An 18,462-nucleotide genomic window follows, 5' to 3' on the forward strand; every position below is an offset into this window, starting at 1 on the left:
CACAGATGGGATTTCATTGTGAAACTGTTGCTGCACTGTTGTTCTAACCCGGGTTACCCCTACAGCATACTAACTTGAGATGCCAGAAGGACCAGCCATTAGATAGCCAGGGCACAACTTGGCTGAAATGATTTGGCTCCGGGTTTTACACCACCCCCAAAACATGTTTGATAGACATGCTGGATGTTTTGGAAAAATATATTGTGAAAAGAATTATTATTATCCTGTCCAGATTTCTATTTTGTCTCGATAAAAAATAATCTCAATAATTTGGTTGGTCTTTATGGAGCCTTAACCTGCTTAGTGCACTCCCCACATGGTCACGGATTATTGCAGAGATTATGGAATTCAGGCATTCATATGATGGTTTACCTGCTGTCTTTTAAGGTCATGGCCAGAAGTCATGGTACAAGATGTCATAAGAAAAACCCTGAGTCTGTCTCAATTATCAACGATGTGTTTGTTGTAGGGGTTGAACTAATCATTTTCTGTGAGACAAAATAGCTGCCATGATTATTATGTTAAAACAGTTTACCCAGAATACAGAATATGCGGTGGTAATAATAATAAGGGCGAATGTCCTTTGAAACAGTCCTAATGCCATTTGTCGCTACTAGGAAAATCACTGGATTGTCAAACAGCCACAACACAGTAGCAAGTCAGTGTAGGTGGTGTTCATGTAACATGATGATGCTGTGTCAGAATTCAGTATAATATTTTATTATTGCTAGTTTAATGTTTTTCATAACATTCTCAGTGGGTAAAGTGTCGGCTTGTGCCACCCAGGATTGATTCTCAACTTAGTTTATGTAAAGCCCACATGTGAGGACTATTGTAAGGTTTGAGAGATAGAACCAAATACTTCTTACAAAACTCCTACCTCTGTTACATCATTACCACATGGCTATGTATGAGGGCTCTTGATATGGGTCCTGTGAACCTAATCCACTCATGGCTCTTGGGAGGGAGCGAATCAAGTGTTTATAGTGGTCATGCAAGCAGTGAAAACAGAACAATGTCTGAGACATTTTATTGTACAGTGAGATTAACGATTTAGTGTCCTACCCAGGGTAGTTCAGCAATGCAGCTTCACTTATTGTCCAGCCCATTATTTTAACAAACACTAACATAGCTTGTATAACAGTGTCTTGTCTTAGGCTTGTGATTGTGTTGAAGATGTGACTTGGAGATCAGGACAATCCTGTGAACCAGTTCAAAAATGCTTGCTTGTATAGTACTCTAGCTAGTGCTTGTGGTGTGTGGATTACTAACTGCTTGCCTTTCTTCCTCTCTCTCTTCCTCGCTAACACAGAGAAGAAAACAGCGGATATGTCACAGGAGGAGATCCTCTCATTTGTTACAGGCAGCATCGCCACAGAGATCTCGGGAGACCAGGATTATGGCAAGGTCCTTGCAAGGTAGGTAACTCCAACATCATTAGTGGCTAGTGAATGTCCGAACGATGTTTGTGGGGTCAGTGGTTGATGTGTGAATGATAAGTGGATGTCTCTTCCTACAGAAGGACAATTTGTAAGGGCTAGTGAACTGGTGTATGGTTTTAACATCAATTGGTGCAAGGCGAATCATATGCAGCCTGGTTGAGTTTTTGGTTGATGGAAAACCATCATGTAATTGTTTATGGTGGTGTTAGTTTGGGAAGAAGTTAGTGTGGGGTTGAAATCTCTCATGTTATTGGAGAAAAAGTCATTTCTACATAATAGAAAAGAAAGATAGTACGTGTTGGATGGAGTTGACAGCTGTGCTCCTAGATGCCTTATGTCCAGTAACATGGAGTTGGTGTCTGGGTAATCTACATGATAGTAGTTGGTTCCATGATCTGGGTTAAGGTGCTTCCAATACCATGCTGTGTTGTTTTAAATGTAGACTAGAGCTTCAGCACATGAGATAATGTTTCTTGGTACCAATGGGGTTATGTTGTTTGAAGATTTTCATTGTTACATGTTGTGATAGGCATGATGAAAGATGGAAATGAATCAGGTCAATTTATTTATTAACAACCCCAACAATTTGGGTTAAAGGGGATTTGAACAGGCGTGTTTCAGATTTGAAGTTAAGAGAATAATTAAGTCAATTTTCACATAGCTGAGTTGTCTGTAAGCTCTGTACAGGGTAGTTTTGCGATTGTTCATGTTTAGTAGAGGACATAGTTCTGTTTAATACTTCAGTATTGTCAATACCTGGTTGACAGATACAGGGATCAGGCCCCGATTTCTCGAAACAAACTTAAGTCCGAGTTTTGACTTAAGTCTGAGTTTTTACTCAAATTTGAGAAAACGCAAGAAAAAATGCATTTCCCAGAATAAACTGAAATCAATATTAAACTCAAACTTAGTAGACAATTTGAGTTTGGTGGATAGATTACTTAAGTTGTTTGGGCTTAAAAAATGCAGTTGAGTTAAAAATTCAGCTGTTTCAAATTGTCCAACTCAGTTTGAAATTTGAGTAAAAACTTAAGTTTGTTTCGAGAAATCGGGGCCAGTCCTATATGCCCCTTGAGTCTGCTGGTGTTAATGTCCAGAGGCTACAAGTTAGCACCCACAATACAGTAATTTAGTGCCTGTTCAATGAGTTAAGACCACACTGGCAGCTTGCATGAATACAGAGGTTTGTTTCTGGGTATATATGAACATATATGATTACAAATGAGGCAAAGTTCATATTGAAGTTAGTACCATAGCAACATACATGTGTCGACTTCAAAAGTGCTCTTCGGGAGCTTAGTTATGGCATCTCTACAGATATCAATTTAACTGATTACAAGAGAAGTAATTTACCTTTGTATTACGATTAAGAAAAATAGAAGATAGTTATTGACATAGAAAAGACATAAAGACGATAATTTCAAGAAGATGTTGCAACTAGAAGTAGCATTGAATATTGGTGGTCATTCCATTTTGTAAGAGTTCAAATCTGGATGTATCATGAAGGATCCTCCCTGTGGAGAGTTTATATTTGACGACTCTTATTAAAGATTATGAACATCTTTTCATTTTTTCTGAATATGCAAGCAACACACCTTTTGCAATATATATTCCAGATTTTCTTTTGTCCAGTTGTTTCCATATACTTTAAGGGAAATTTGGTATAAGGATATACTGTGTCATAGCTTGAGTAACAGGCTTGTGGCCCTGATGGTGGTGGGTTTAGGTATCATTGACCTCGTCAGATGATAGATGTGGTGCTCTGAGGTGTTTGGTTTTGGAAGAGGACTGGTCGACTGTGTTCTTGTCGTTCTTCATTGTTGTGATGAACAATCCTCCATTGTTGTTTGTTTTGAGATGTTGCAGTGCAGCAGTTTCTGTCAAAACATAAACATGTATAAAAATGTGTGATGTTTCTTTGTTGCCAGTCTTGACCCCCGGAGGTAAATCATAGTATCTTGTCACGTGGTTGTTCTCTCACGTGCATGTGTGTGTGTCTATCAACCCCAGTTTGTTTTCCCTGTTTAGAAGTTGCTAGATGATTTCTTTGCATGTTGTTAGCTTTGAACACGATATTTCTTTTGTTTGAGCACAATTTACTATATTTGACCTGCAATCTTTATATTTCTGTTAATGCTTCTTTGATTTTATTTGCTGTGAATGTGGAATGAGATTTTGCCAATTTGCATGAAATCTCAATGGCAGCGGCGCATGACGTCAACACCTACACCCGTTACCCCCGTTACGATGGTTACATGCCCACTCGTTTCCCCCTGTTACCATGGTTACATGCCCCACAGCTCTGGGAAACATATCAAGATCACAGTCTTGTTCCTTTAACAGCTACCATCACACCCTAAACCCACACACTTGCCGGCACCCACACCTAAACCCATGCAGACATCCATACCCATGTCACTATCACACATATCTGTCCATAATCTCCACATTTCAAGCCATTATTTTAAACAGCCTTATCAATAATTTCAACCCAACTACCCCGCACCTCACACCCCGCACCCCACACCTCACACCCCATACCCTGCACCCCACATGAGAACCTCATACAACAACCCCACTCCCCATTACTCCATCGGCCTGAGTAGTCTGCCCTGACACCCTCACCCACCCACTTTGATTGTCTGCCCTTCACTGCTTGTTTCTTCCACACCAGCATGTGGGATATAGCTGTTTTGTCTCCTACCCTACATTGTGTCTATTTCATGTTAGGGTTAAATAAATGTGTGGTAGAATGTTACTTCAAATAATATGCCTATTTTTGTCTGTGTATATAACATGGTGAGACCTGTGTGTTAATACATTTACTATTTACACAGGTAGATACTTGAACTTCCCTACTGATATATTAGCATGCATTTATTATTCAAATGCTTTTCTTTATTTTGTAGATTTTACACACAAAAATAAACTAACCTAAGTAAATAACTATAACTAAAATTAAACTAATTATTCTAAAATTGTATTAATGACCAGTTATACCTTCTGTCAGATACTAAATCAGAACATTATATACATCTGAATATTTTGTGTATATTCAGTAATATTATGTGTCGGGAAAAATATTCCTTGGACAAAATAGCTGTGTCTCTGTTGTGCTGCATGGTGTCCTCCCATATGTGAGAACTCCCAGTTGTGAGACACATTAATTAATGGTTCAGTGCACATAGGTGGTGTTTCCACATCCCTACAATGAAAGTTGTTGAAGAGTACCCACAGGAGTCATTGATGAGTAGATTAATGAAATAGATTATCAAACATTCTATTTACACAGAAGAAATAGACTATTATGAAGTTTGAAAGTCGTTTTGGTTTAAACATATTTTATTATTATTTATTATATATTTTTAAGTATACATCAAATACAACTATTCTCTAAGTAGTCATAATTAGAGACTTACAGTTGTGTGTGTCTAACAAGCTATTGTAGGAATATAAATCAATCATGAGAAGGTTGTTGAGTTAATTCAAGTATTTTCCTGAGAAAATGTGAAGCGTTGTGTCTTGATGATATAATCGTGGACAGATTCAACTATTTTCTGGTTTACACAAGGAGTAAATTACTTGTTTCCGTTCAAAATGGTATCCAGGTTATAACGGATAGTGCCGGGTAAAAAGGATTTGGCGTAAGAGGCAGTTCGACTGTAAACTTGTATTTCAGAGTTATTTCTTAAACTATATCTTGAAGTGTCGGAGAAGGATGTAAATCTGAGTAGGTAAATTAATTTCTCTTTCAAATGATCACGAAGTTACCTACACAAAGTGTATGTTAATCAATTTATTTTATAAAGTTTCATTAAGACTTCCACAAGATTCAGTTACATAGCAACTCAGTAATTAGCTAGGGTTAATCCATTCTATCAGACAGGGGAGTATGGTGTGTTTTCTTTGTTAATTACCTACTCCACTGCCTCGTAACTGGGAGTCTCACAAATGGGAGTAGACCTGCTGCACAGTATCCCGACTGGGTTATCTTCCAATTCTCAAATAATTAACATCAGTCCAGAACTTTCACATTTATTGTAGATGTATTTTAAAACCCTTTTTACACCAAAAATATGCTTTGGGCGAAGGTTGGGCTTTCTGCTTTCACTGCTTTCTAAATATATGACTTTGGGATGATGTGTTGAAACTGGAATGAAAATACTGTGAACCTCCTTTCTACCAGTTATCCACCAGGGGGCGGGGTTGTAAGAACTGCAAAAGCCGAACGTCGGCTCTCAGATCGGGTCCAACTGGATGGTGGCAGCCCACAGGAAGATGGGGAGAAATTATCACCAGCCGAGGAGCGGGAACTACAGGCAGAGAAACGAGCTGCATGGCGGAAGGCTAGGTGTGTGAGGCATAGGCCCTGTATTATATTCCACAAGAACATGTATACCAAAACTATCCCTCGATGAAGCTAGGTACTGATACTACAATAAGAAATAGGTGTGGGTTAATGAGTAAGATAAATAAACGGAATCAACCGATTTCTGATCAATACATTTAGAAATAAACAGGTATTGTTAATTGGTGAAATTGAAAAGATTTTGTTTGTGTATTATTTGTTTGTTAGTTTATGTTGTATGGTCCATGTATGTGTGTATTGTGTTAGGATGTCGTGAGCAAGTGGACGAGATGTGTACAGTATACTTCAGTAGTGTCATCAGTCACATGATTGTCACATGATCAAATTTATGCATGTCACATGATCACGTTTTGTTGTTTGTTTGTTTTGGTGATGTTTTTGCCAGGGTTTTGTTTGACATGTTCTTATGCTCCCGTCTTGTCCCGATTTGCTTCTGAAGGAATGAACACTGCAGAGTTTGAGCCAACATTTCTCCCAATATTATCCACAGTGCACAGTGACCTGCCCCAGCCAACATAATGGTTTTATATGATGCAGCCAAAATGTAAAGCATCGCAGTTAACAAATGATAAATTCCTTTATCTAAGTCCTGAGTTGGAGGAGTCAACAGATGCTACTAGGACAAATTTATGTATGTTTCGGATGTCTTTAAAGTGTTCCATTCAGGTATTTTAGATCAACAAAATGTCGAGTCATCTATATTGGTGTGAGGCAGAAACTTAGCTTGAGCTAGGACACCTATGCTGTCCGCAGACAGTAACCTGGTTGGGTTGTTGTCTGTTCTTGATAATCGTGGTTTGGCAGGTCCAACATGGTTGTGTATGCGATGTTGCAGGATGAAGTCGCTGGAGGCAGATGCTGTTCGCGCCCAGGCTGTGATCGCTCGCGCGCAGGAAATGTCCAAAGATACAACGACAGCAACATCAGGTTCTACACTGTCAACAGTCGACATAGCATTTGCTGGTGAGTCACTCCACCATTTCAGATCGAGATTAGTCTGTAGTATGACGTAGTTGTCTCATTTCTCTCTTCTTCTTCTTTCACTCCCAAAATGTCGCATATAGATTTTTAATGAAATTTATTATTAATTTGTTGGGAAATGTTCTATTTGGCATTTTGATATCATTATTTACTCCAAGCATACTAAAACAAGTAACCTTAAAGTTGGGTTCGTCTGTGAGTTGCTGAACAACATTCTTGGCAATTCCTCCATAATTAAAGTGTTTATGAAAGCTAAAGGAGTATACGCACATTGTAACAGTATATTTATTGATTATTGATTAGTTAATTGAATTAAGAATATTATCAATGTTTGTAAAGACACCCCTTATGGGTCGTGTAGTGGGAAGATTCACTAGCTTGTAATGGCAACCCTTGATACAATCGAAGCCTATCTTTCTGTGACCTGATTCTCCATGGCTATCTAAGTCTTTATCATGGGAAACAAACACAACGTAAGCATTTATTTTTACTGCATGTTGAATATGTATATATACCTATTTTGTTGATACATTTAAGCAATGGAATTAATAACATCGATCCTTCTAAATATGATCACAAGTATTCACTACCATCTTGATGTCAAGACCCCAAACAAGGAAAGTTAATATTGGATTGATAAATGTTATTCCCATTTTTAGGGAATAATTATTGACATAACCGTCAATTTCTAGTGAACATTAACAATTTTAAGGTCAACGATACATATGACGATACGAACAAAACTATCGATATCTATATATCATCAGATAAAGTATGATACTACGAAATATTGTCACAGCTCTAGGAATAATTTAGAAAACATAGCAAATACGCACCACAGCAATGGTTTACGGTCTTAGAATCATTTACAGACATATTTGACTGAAAAAGTATTGTTTTATTGTTTATTGACCTGTTTACACAATAGTAGAATGTTGTGGTGCATATATGAAAGGAAACAAGATTACTGATACTCCATTATTTCCATTCAGTACTCTAAATGTACACTTAGATTTTCCAGTACTCCTATATTGAACAAATAAGGAGTTCGTGTCTACAGGACCATGAAACTTTCTGCAAGGACCTTTAGAAATAAATATTGGGGGCCAATAAATCCCTAGTTTTGTAGGGCAAGGTAAAAGCCTGGTTTCTTTTGTGATCAAACAGAAGGCATTTCATGTAGTATTAATCATGGTCTTAATGAATTTCATTCGCTGATGTTACACCACACTGGATCAGCACATTTTTATTCACCCCATGTAGAGCAGCGGAATAAGGTATCTTTTAACTTACTTGAATATGGTGAACAGTTATATTACTCTGCTAGGCCATTGATGAATTAATCATGTAAGTTGGTAGGACATTGTCAAACACGGCATTGTATCAAGGGTTGCATGTTCTCTATCTTAATGTCAACTGATTGCTGTCACTTTTATGGCTAGTTCAACTTTTCACAGAATATATGGAGGAAATCTGATTTCAATTAGCTTCTGTAATATTGATTGGGATTTGTGACCATGTGATTGGAACTGATGAATCGCATGATAATGCCTGGATTACAAAAAGGGATTTGCATGTGCAAGCAGTGAGGATAATGTAATTCAGGTTGTTTGTTGTTGTGTGCTGTGAATTTTGTGATTGATATGTTTGCATAAAAACGATCTGCGATTTCATTTGCTGGTTGCTGCATGTCTTTTAACTGTACAGTACAAACCTATCATCATCAGACAGTTTGAATCACACAGACTTAACAGCATACACCAAACAGTTTGTCTCTGGAAAACAGCAGTTACTTCCCCTTAATAGCGACCTGCAACCTTCATGGGACTATTTTCTCTGCACTGGAAATTATTAGGGATTGTAATTGTTTGATTGTTTTCGGATATGTGAGTTTCAATAAGTGTGACCTTGACCCCCAACAATCTTGCTACAGATGACGACGAGGAAACAAATCACGTGGGTCAGAACGGGGAGCACTCTTCTCAGGTTGGTTGAGATCCTTCACATGGGTCTGTAGTTCTACTCACGCATTGGTTACAGCCTGTAATACCACTCTCTCAACATACAGCCTGGCACAACAAAGGGGGACAACTATTTTGGCCTATACAGTACTGATTTCATTGAAAAACAACAACAAAAATCTTCCTGAGACGTGATCAGAAGATGCACTCTGATGCAAACAAGAATAAACGTTTGTTGGCATAAAATTAAAGGGTCCGGCTGAAGGAATAGCCGGTTGAAAAGAATAAAACCCAGACATTTGGTTCCAGGTTGTATGTTGAGAAAAGAACCAGAATTAATCAGCAACACAATGAGCCATACTTACAGAAATAACACATAATATGGCATGCTAATTAAATTAACTGCATGGACGATTTCTTGTTTCTCACTGATAGTTTGATTCTTTTAGTCCATATTGACAGTTGTGCAAAATGCAAAATATATTGTTGGAAATAATTGAATATAGCTAGAAGTGAGAGACAAGATATCAATTTGCTTGATTTAGCATAGTATTGAAATGAGTATCGTGTACAGATCATATAACTCTCTTCTTGGCACTGTGTATTAGCTATATTAGTGCAGTGCATTTCGGTGCATCGTGAGTAACATGTCAGATGAGCATTATTCATGATCAGGGCTTCAGTGTGTTCCTATTTAGCCCTGAATTAGCATTTCATTGGCAGAATGTTGAAACTGTCACAGTTGCTACTTGTGTGTACTGCTCTCTGCTTAAATAGCTGTTATTAACACGATTCAGGGGTTAAAAGGAGTAACACCATGACCAGAATGATTCATGCCAATCTCAGTTATTCTCCAATATTGACATATTGATTTTTCCTCTTAGACAGCTTCTCAAGTCGTTCATCTGCAAATTAGACTTAAAGAGGTCATAGTTACACTTTTTTAACCCCTGCTGATTTGAATGCTGCTCTATCATGATAATTCACACATACTTTCTGAGAGCATAATTACTAATGTCTGCAGATAACTCAGTAGCTTCTCTCAATGTAGCATTAGAGTAGACCGCCATGAAGAATACACACTCACCAAATGTCATGAGCCATGCAGAATGTATTAAATTAAATGAACTATTTTGGAAAGTTTCAACAAAAGCCGACTGTTTTCTTTGCACAGACCAGGTTGCCTAGCAACCTCGGCAGCCATCTTGTTGTAGTGAGTAAAGAGGGAGACACAACAGTTGAAGAAAATACCCGTGTTATTGATGAAAAAGTTCAAACAAAGACAGAGGAACGTTTTGATGAGCAAACTGGCAAAATGTCATTTCAAACTATTCAAGTGGTAGAGAAAATTGTGGAACATGAGGTATGACATTACGTTCACAGCATGCCCTGCTGCACGTTGCCCGAACCCGTTGTCATGGGATATACGTTTGACTTGGGCTCCGCTGTGTAGTTTAAGCTTCTGGAATGGCCTGGGCAACATGTGGTTAAACTTCTGGCTTGGGTGTCTTCTGATCATGGTTGTAGTCTAGCTGTCACTCTGTGTTGACTATCTTTTTTTTTTCTCTTTGTGTTAAGGTGTTAGTCAGCTTAGTGAATAAAGCATGGTTCATCATGCTAAATTCTAATGTCTCAATGTGGGTATAATGTGTATAATTCCTGGTGTCGACTGGTGAGATGTGTCGGGAAAATTGCTCACTCCATACTGGAGAAATCTGGATGTAAAATCCACAAACACCAAAACAGGATTTGAGTGATTTCTCTGACATGGTGTATGTTTGAGATTTATTTCGCTGTAATTTTTATGATGTTTAGTTTTAAATACACGTTCAGAATGGCCAGTGAATTCTTGACTCAGAATCAAGACCAGTAGCAAGATGTCATCATGATGGTTTAACGTTGTGTGTTGACACATAGTAAATCCTGTCACCTTGGCCAACTGGAATCTAATGATAGTTCATTGACTAGGTTAGTCTACAGTGATGAATCAGCATCTCTGGATTAAGTTGGATTCTGTATCATGTAGAACAATTTTCCTTTACATTAAAGTTCTGGTGATTGCTTTTTCTGGTATTATTTTGTGTGTATGTTTGTTATTATTTCTATTATTATTTGGTGTAGATGTAGTTTTGAAAAGTAATTGGCAAGAAAACAGTATTTTGTGAAGGCATTTGTACGGGAGGTGGTAGAATTCCTCTGAACTTGGGTCGTGACTGTCAGACACACGGTTGTGTTAGCTTGCTGTGACCCATCACAACCTGTTCAGTTTGTGACACACGGTTGTGTTAGCTTGCTGTGACCCATCACAACCGGCTCAGTTTGTGACATCCCAGGTGCTGCTTGATTGCCTGCACTGGCAATACAGTTTGACTGTTCTTGGTGAAATGAGGTGCATCACATGATACATGTGGGTTAGTGTAGTGGTTAAGGCATTCGCTTGTCATGCTTAAAGCCCAGGTTTGATTCCCCACATGATACAATATGTGAAGACTTCTGGTGTTCCCCAACTTGATACAGCTGGAATATTGCTGAAAGCAATGTAAAACAATAATCACAATAACTTTCTGAGCCAAACACTGCATTTGAACGAAAATGAAAATGTGTTAATCAAGTGATTCCATATAAAGAAGTTATCTCCTCAGTTGTGTTGATTCCACTTTTTCCTCGTGAAAGATATAGAGAGTTAACTGTTGATAATTCTGCTGCCTTCCACAGCTGTAGCTTTGTGTTGTCTATCTGCACGTGTGTTACACATCAGGGCCACTTGTACAAAGTAGTCCTAGCACTACAATTATAAATTATTCAGATCGCAACCTTAGGAATTGGCACAAAGCGATTGTAGGTTAAGAATATTGTAAACTATTGGTTGGGACGATCTTAAAGTAGCTAAAAAAGTTGAATTGTGATTTGCATGAACGCTTCAACAACAGCGTGAAAACACTTTTGGTATGACAACTGTACACAGGAGTTGAGTTTAAGATATTTGTACCTCCGCTGTCTCGGTCTTAAACCCAAGTTGTCTTTCAATTATGCTAAGATCAGCTTGTGCATATGGAGTAGCAAAATTGTAAAATGATAGTAGAGTTGATTGTAGTGGCTTTAGATCAGTTGTAACTGAGACTGTTCTGTGCAAGTGAACCCAGGTTTTTACATATCATCCACCATGTGTTGCTAGATAACTTGAATGTAGCTTGTTTGTGTGTTGTGAGCATGTATGTAGTTCTGTAAGGTTCACCGTGGCACTGGTTGTGTTGTGAGGAGTTCATGACAGTCTCTCTGTTGTACAGGTGGAAGTAACCAAGCAGCAGATTTATGAAGTAGACCTCCAGCAGTCGCCTGTATCACGCTACAACAGCACAGGCGGCAAGCGGTAGGTGCGTAGTTTTCATGGAACATCTTGTTTTAGTGTGCTTGAATTCAATACCACCAAGTAATGGGAAGATCTCTAAGCTGGGACGGCAACCCTCAGCAAAAGGGCCAGAGAGAATGTTATGAAAGAAGGATGCTTGTAATAGGAGATGGTTATTAATATGGATCTTTGCAATGGGCTACAATAGGTGATGGATGGCTGTTGCAGGGGGTCTGGTTTCAACTAGGGATGCAAGAAGAGGTGGCAGATAGAGGTTTAGATGTGGTGTTGGGGGATGGTGGGTTCCGATGGCACCTGGATATCCACTGGCGTAGTTATAGTCTGTTTGTTGTTAAATGAGGACAAATGATTAAATAACTCGAAATAGGGATAAGTGCACAAAACATAAGTAAGACACATGCTCCTGAAACCTCCATACCCAACAGGATCTGAAATCTGACGATTTTTGATTGATCACGGAAAAAGTTGCTTTAGAAACTATCATGTAATATTGTGCTATTTTCACGCTTCATACCGGGGGTGGCTAACAGCTGATGGAACTGCGCCTGACTAGCTCGGGTCATCTCACCTGTCTGTGCTGAGTTGCACCAGAATGTGTGCTGGTGCTGTTCCACCAGCTGTTTGTCACCCCTCAGTGTGAAGCGTGAAAATAGCACAATGTTACATTATGGTTTCTGAAACAACTTTTCTGTGATCGATCATAAGACGTCAGATTTCAGATCCTGTTGGGTACAGTGGTTTCAGGACTATGTGTCTTATTTATGTTTTGTGCACTTATACCTATTTCGAGATATTTAATCCGTCATTCTCATTTGAACCCAAACGGACTATAATATGCTGTACTCAGGTCACTATCATTGCAACATGTTTATTACACAGTACAATTACAGTTATGAATAGCTTCTTTCACACTAATTAAACATTAATTTATAAATATTTACATTTAACTTTATCTTTTACAAGTTCAGATATAGTGTAGGAATATACAGTCACTTATGTACTGTATCAATTATGTTTGAAAACAACTTATGTTTTTATTTTACAAGGTAGATATGCTTTTGCTAATTCTGTGAATCCTGTTCCAGGTGAATGCTAACTCTGACGCTGCCACAATCAGGGACATATAGTTTGCCCAGCTCCTCATCCCGGTCTGTGCCCAGTAGCCCAGCTCCATACCCCGGTCTGTGCTCCTTGGCCTGTGTGAGCTGTCAGGGCACATTCCACCTTCAGGCTAGACACCTCTATATCAATCAGACCTGTATCTCTTCAGATTATTAACCATAGAACCAGGGTGTGTTTGATTGGTGCATCGCTGTCCACGGTTAACCCAACACACACACATATATATACAAACATCGTTAATCACCTAAGTGCTATTTCTCATTTTATATACGTTCATCACAAATAGCTCAAAAATAATTATTATAATATTATGTACAGGTAATCAATTGATCTACAGACTAACCTATAGCACAAGTTATTGTTTCTGCAATGGTTTTATCATATAGATAGATTTTGTTTGGTTAGCCTTGGACCTGGCCTCACCAATCCAACACAGGCTGTAGAATTCACTGGATTTGCTTGACCAAGCCTGAAGCAGTGATGTTAAGTTGATGTAAGATACTGTATTGGCTGGGGACTGTTACTATGGTGATGTTGTATGTTTGGTTGTGATTATCAGTACAATGCAAGTTTGCCTTTGTTACACATCAAGTAGCTGTGGTTATATGTGACTTTCAACATGAACTAATTCAGATTATTTGTAAATTTGGAGATTTACGTGTTTTTGTAGCTTTAAGTTGAAATTGTTCTGCCTATGTTGGTTTGTTTACAGCGGTTTACATATCAGAACACAAACTGTGTGTATGAATTGAGACAGGAGAGATATGTATGTAGAATTGAAACAGTAAAAGTGCAATAATATTTTAACCAATCCATTTTACCACACCATGAATGTGTTACTTTTTAAAGATTTGGAGATGGAAGATATTATTCCATTTGTAAGACATTTTAAACGATGTGTGTATAATCTACTGATGGTTTATAACACACAAGTTGTTTACATATTGTTTGTTTACCCTTACAATTATTGTACAAAGTGTTCACCAAGACAATTGAACATAGGCGTTACTAACTATATAAAAAAAACAAAAAACGTTGACTCCTGTCAAAGAGCACATATTGTAGCAATTGGCTGGAATAGGATACACAAAATCAGAAATCGTATTACAGACTTGGTGCCAAACTGTTGTCCTCTGTCATCTCAGTGTCCATCTGTTCCTTGTTTGTCCAGCTGCCTAACCCACCTTGTCCTACATCCAGATCATTCCTTTCTCTCTGAGTTAACAACCCTTCCCACCACCCCAGGGGGATAGAATTTGGGGGGGAGAAGATCCTGTTTCCTTCTGCCTCCTTAAGTGTACAGATTTGTTGCTTGTAGAATGTTGCTGTGTATATATTTAGTTCCTTTATTGTCCAGACATTTTTAGTTACTATTTAACTTATGAATACCGTGTTTTATACAGTTTTATTATTGGTACAATTTAAAATGTTGCGATTCTTCATTCCCAAGTTTTAGTCTATGTAGTTTACACATTTTATCTCCTACATTGGCAGCATTGCCCAACATTTAAACTAAGTTATCAAGGTTGACAGCATATTTCAGCTTATTATTTTATTCCTTTCCACTTAGCAACTTGTAGCCTATTGGCATCGTAGAAGTCACAATGGAACTCCCTCTTCTTTTGACCCTGTGTAAGTTAAGTATGAATTGTAAGGCAATCCAGTTGAACCCAAATTACATATTTTCATGGTCCCTGTCTGTGGCACAGTGTTGATGGCAGACGTGGGGAGTGTATGCAAGTAGCCAATCGTCATCTCTCTTTCATGTTTATATCCTTGTTGATATCATGCGTATTGCCGTCACAACATGCCATACAAGTCATATCATTGGAGTGTAAAATTTGTACAAAGCGTTAATTGTGCTTGTGGGAGGGCTGGCTGTTTATATATTTGTGGGTGGGGGTGTGTATCTAACTTCAGTAAACATCTTGCCTCAATCGTGTGCTGCAGCGTTTTGTAATTATTCAACCTGTCAGTGCTGTTGTTAACTGGCACAGTTCGTACAGTGGTAGAACAGAGAGGGTATGTTATTAATTATTCATGACACTGCTAGACTGTAATAACTTTGTTCATGCTTCTTCAGAATTATTACCTGGGTGAAAAAAAAAATACATTCAGTCTGTATCACATTGAAAACCCTTTCTTTTTCCTGTTGCCATGGTTACAAATTTCATGGTTTTAGAAACCACATTGTTCACCCTGATAATTCTGTGATCATTCTGATTTTAAGCATCTCAACCAGAGAGCTGAGTTGAGGTGTGCCTGGCTTGGTCATGTTTTATGATTTTATTTTTTTAATATTGCTTTGTATTTTGTATGTTCTGTTTTAGAGAAATCATTTCCTTTAGAATTCATTCGCATTGGCAAGTTCTAATTTTCACGGCCAGTATTTGTGCATTCATCAATAACAAGTATCATTTTTTTATAAAGATGAACATACAATGTGTCACAATATTTCTTTGTTATATAACTAAAAATTGCCCAAAAAATTATGTTTTTGCCTCTGGGTTTTTATCAGTGAAAGGTTTAACCTTGGCACTTTATGACATGATCGTGATAGACATTCACCAGCCACACTAACCTCACCTCAGCTCTTGCTAGTCTCTGCGTGTGTGAGAGAGACAACTTAGTGACACTGTTTACCATGTTACATTAACCATGTTTTACCGCCGACCGTCATGGGTCGACCTCTACTGCCTTTTGTACATTTCACTCATGAAATAAAAAGGATCTATACATTATATCAACGCATCTTTGTTTTATTTGTAGACTGTGTTAAATGTGTTAAATAACAACAGTGTGTTGGGTTCCAGCCATCGACAGCAGGATGACAGTGTTTCAATATGATAAGGGGCGGTGGAGTAGCATTTGCTCATCACACCAAAACCTGGATTCAATTCCCCACATGGGTACAATGTGTGAAGCCCATTTCTGATGTCCCCCCATTGTAAGATTGCTGGAATATTGATAAAAGTGGCACAAAAACATACTCACTTTATCATAATGAATAGGTGTTATGTTGTCTACAAGATAAAGATACAATACTACAACTGGGTTTGAGTAGGTCCCCACTGTCCAGTTGTTACAGGTAAAAGGAACTGGATTGTACATCTGAATCTGATACCTTTTAATTGTTCTCCAGGGCAATGTTTGGGTTTTCTGGATTCCGAGATTTGAATTTTGGCCAAAGTGACAGAAATGAATGCACCATCCAATTAGGAACTGTACAACAGACAGCAGATATATAAATGTTGTTTTAACAACTGATAAATGAACATGTTCCATGTCAACTGATAGAATAGTTTGTTGGAGGGTATTCCTTCATCCTCGATCCGACTGTCAGTCCTGTTGACACCTTGGTGTCTATGACCCAGGTATCACACACTCTCCTTAATTGATAACCAGGAAATATTTCTCATATACATTACCATGAGTACCATAGATGACTAAACTTTCAACTGCTGTGGGTTAGCCTGTTAGATGTCTCTCACTCACACACACACACACACACACACACACACAGAGCAATAGTCCAGCTATATGACCAGATAATCCAGTGATCAACAGCAAAAGCATTGATCTACGCAGTTGGGATACTGTGTCAACTGAGTGAGTGAGCCTGACCACCCGATCCCGTTAGTAGCCTCTTACAACAAGCATGAGTTGCTGAAGAACAATTCTAACCCAGATCTTCCCGAGTACAATAAAGATGTATTTCCATTACAGGTGGGTTGGAAGACAAAACAAACAAAAGTATAAGTCTGAAAATAGCAGTTCATTCAACAAGAAATATGTTGGCAGGACTTCTGTGGCATTGAATTTGAGGACAAACAGAAATTAGGCCACACCCACTGACCACTGTTTGCTGAGAACAGAATGGGCTCGGCTGAAGTTGCATTTTTGTGCTGAATGTCACACATTTGTCTTCTTTAATCATTAACTAAGCTTCACAGATTAAAGTGGGAACACCAATTTTTCCTACCTTGATTAATGTGAATATTGAGGAATTCAATCATAAATTATCTTGACCAGGAGAATGATTACGCCACAAGAATGACACATCGCCAGTCTTCATTGGTTCCAAACATGCTCAGCTTCCATTCTTTAGTTTTGACAGCAAAAGCTGAATCTGTTGAACAGGAGGTAGACATAAACATCTGAAGAAAAAATATATGCATAAACTCATGAACACACACAATTCCTGTCATGTTATTCTACTGCACTGTCTATGAGAAATGTACAAAGGTGTCATTGTTTGTGGTCACACCCTCAATCGTTGAGTTTGTGCAAGTCTCCTTGTAACCAGTCCCACACAGTGTGAGCAATCTCTACACTGGCATCAAGTACAAACGCATGCGAGTAACCATGCTCACACAACTGGAGATCAGCGTGCGGAAATCTCTTCTTCATCTGGTAAAAATATTCTTTGGGACACCAATGGTCATTAGAGCCATAGTAAAAGCTTAATTTGGATAAATATTTCTTGACAAGTTCTTTGGGCAGTTTGTTGACTTCATCCATTTCTTGCATAGCCATGAAGGTGAAATTATTTACACAAGATGGGTCAAACAGGTTCATGGAAGCATTGAGGGCACATTCCGGAGCTTTCCTGTTCTTGAAGAAGCGGAGGATGAGTCTGTACTGCATGTGAGGGGAGAAGTAGGAGAGGAACTTAGACACCAACACTCCCATCCAGCGGAAGTAGCGCAGAAACGGCGTGGCATACAGCCCACGTGGTGACACGGCCATGCGCTCGATTGTAGGGAAAAGCATGAAACATCGTAAGACATGGTGTCTGCGAAGAGAGTCCATCATCTTGAGAATAATGTAACAGCCTATGGAATGACCTATCATGACGACCTTCACATGCTCTGGCACATTCTGTTTCACAAATGCGACCTTGTGACGAATCTGACCTTGAAGGCTGAATTCATCTGGGGGCAGTTGAACTGAAATGGAAGGAAAATCCAACTTCGTTTGAATCTTGATAAGCATTTTTATATACTTCTTTAAGTCATCAAGTTAGGTAGCGTTGTAATAATCTAAATCAAAATGTTGCTATATGCAATAAACAAGAAATTGTTGTTCATAAAGTTGTATGCTTCATAACTGACTCACCAGCTTCTACAATGCTGATCAAACAATCATATTCATGACATCACAGCCTATCTTGTGACTCAAACATATTAGGGCGAAAATTTGCCTGTGGACAGTTTA

At 38.5% G+C, this 18,462-nt stretch overlaps 2 protein-coding genes across 23 annotated transcripts in view; one reads left to right on the top strand and one right to left on the bottom strand.

Annotated features, from left to right (window-relative positions):
• LOC124274209 (protein scribble homolog) overlaps positions 1–15,986 on the top strand; it is a 122,875-nt gene extending 106,889 nt beyond the window's left edge. For 6 of the 20 annotated variants that reach the window (XM_046709515.1, XM_046709519.1, XM_046709525.1 and 3 more), the window contains 8 exons: positions 1,313–1,418; positions 3,371–3,385; positions 5,629–5,793; positions 6,647–6,774; positions 8,726–8,778; positions 9,928–10,116; positions 12,041–12,127; positions 13,209–15,986. In XM_046709515.1, coding sequence (XP_046565471.1) covers positions 1,313–1,418; positions 3,371–3,385; positions 5,629–5,793; positions 6,647–6,774; positions 8,726–8,778; positions 9,928–10,116; positions 12,041–12,127 — 743 coding nt within the window. In that variant the 3' untranslated portion in view covers positions 13,209–15,986. The remainder of the gene's footprint in view (positions 1–1,312; positions 1,419–3,370; positions 3,386–5,628; positions 5,794–6,646; positions 6,775–8,725; positions 8,779–9,927; positions 10,117–12,040; positions 12,128–13,208) is intronic. The other 14 variants (XM_046709523.1, XM_046709531.1, XM_046709517.1 and 11 more) reach the window with 12 other exon arrangements.
• Positions 15,987–17,001: 1,015 nt separating this feature from the next.
• LOC124274212 (lipid droplet-associated hydrolase-like) overlaps positions 17,002–18,462 on the bottom strand; it is a 43,214-nt gene continuing 41,753 nt past the window's right edge. For all 3 annotated transcript variants that reach the window (XM_046709538.1, XM_046709537.1, XM_046709539.1), the window contains one exon: positions 17,002–18,194. In XM_046709538.1, the coding sequence (XP_046565494.1) occupies positions 17,515–18,194 (680 nt within the window). In that variant the 3' untranslated portion in view covers positions 17,002–17,514. The remainder of the gene's footprint in view (positions 18,195–18,462) is intronic.

This window comes from Haliotis rubra, unplaced genomic scaffold (assembly GCF_003918875.1).
Source record: "Haliotis rubra isolate DU_JTF1 unplaced genomic scaffold, ASM391887v1 Scf189, whole genome shotgun sequence".
In the NCBI taxonomy this organism is placed as follows: domain Eukaryota; kingdom Metazoa; phylum Mollusca; class Gastropoda; order Lepetellida; family Haliotidae; genus Haliotis; species Haliotis rubra.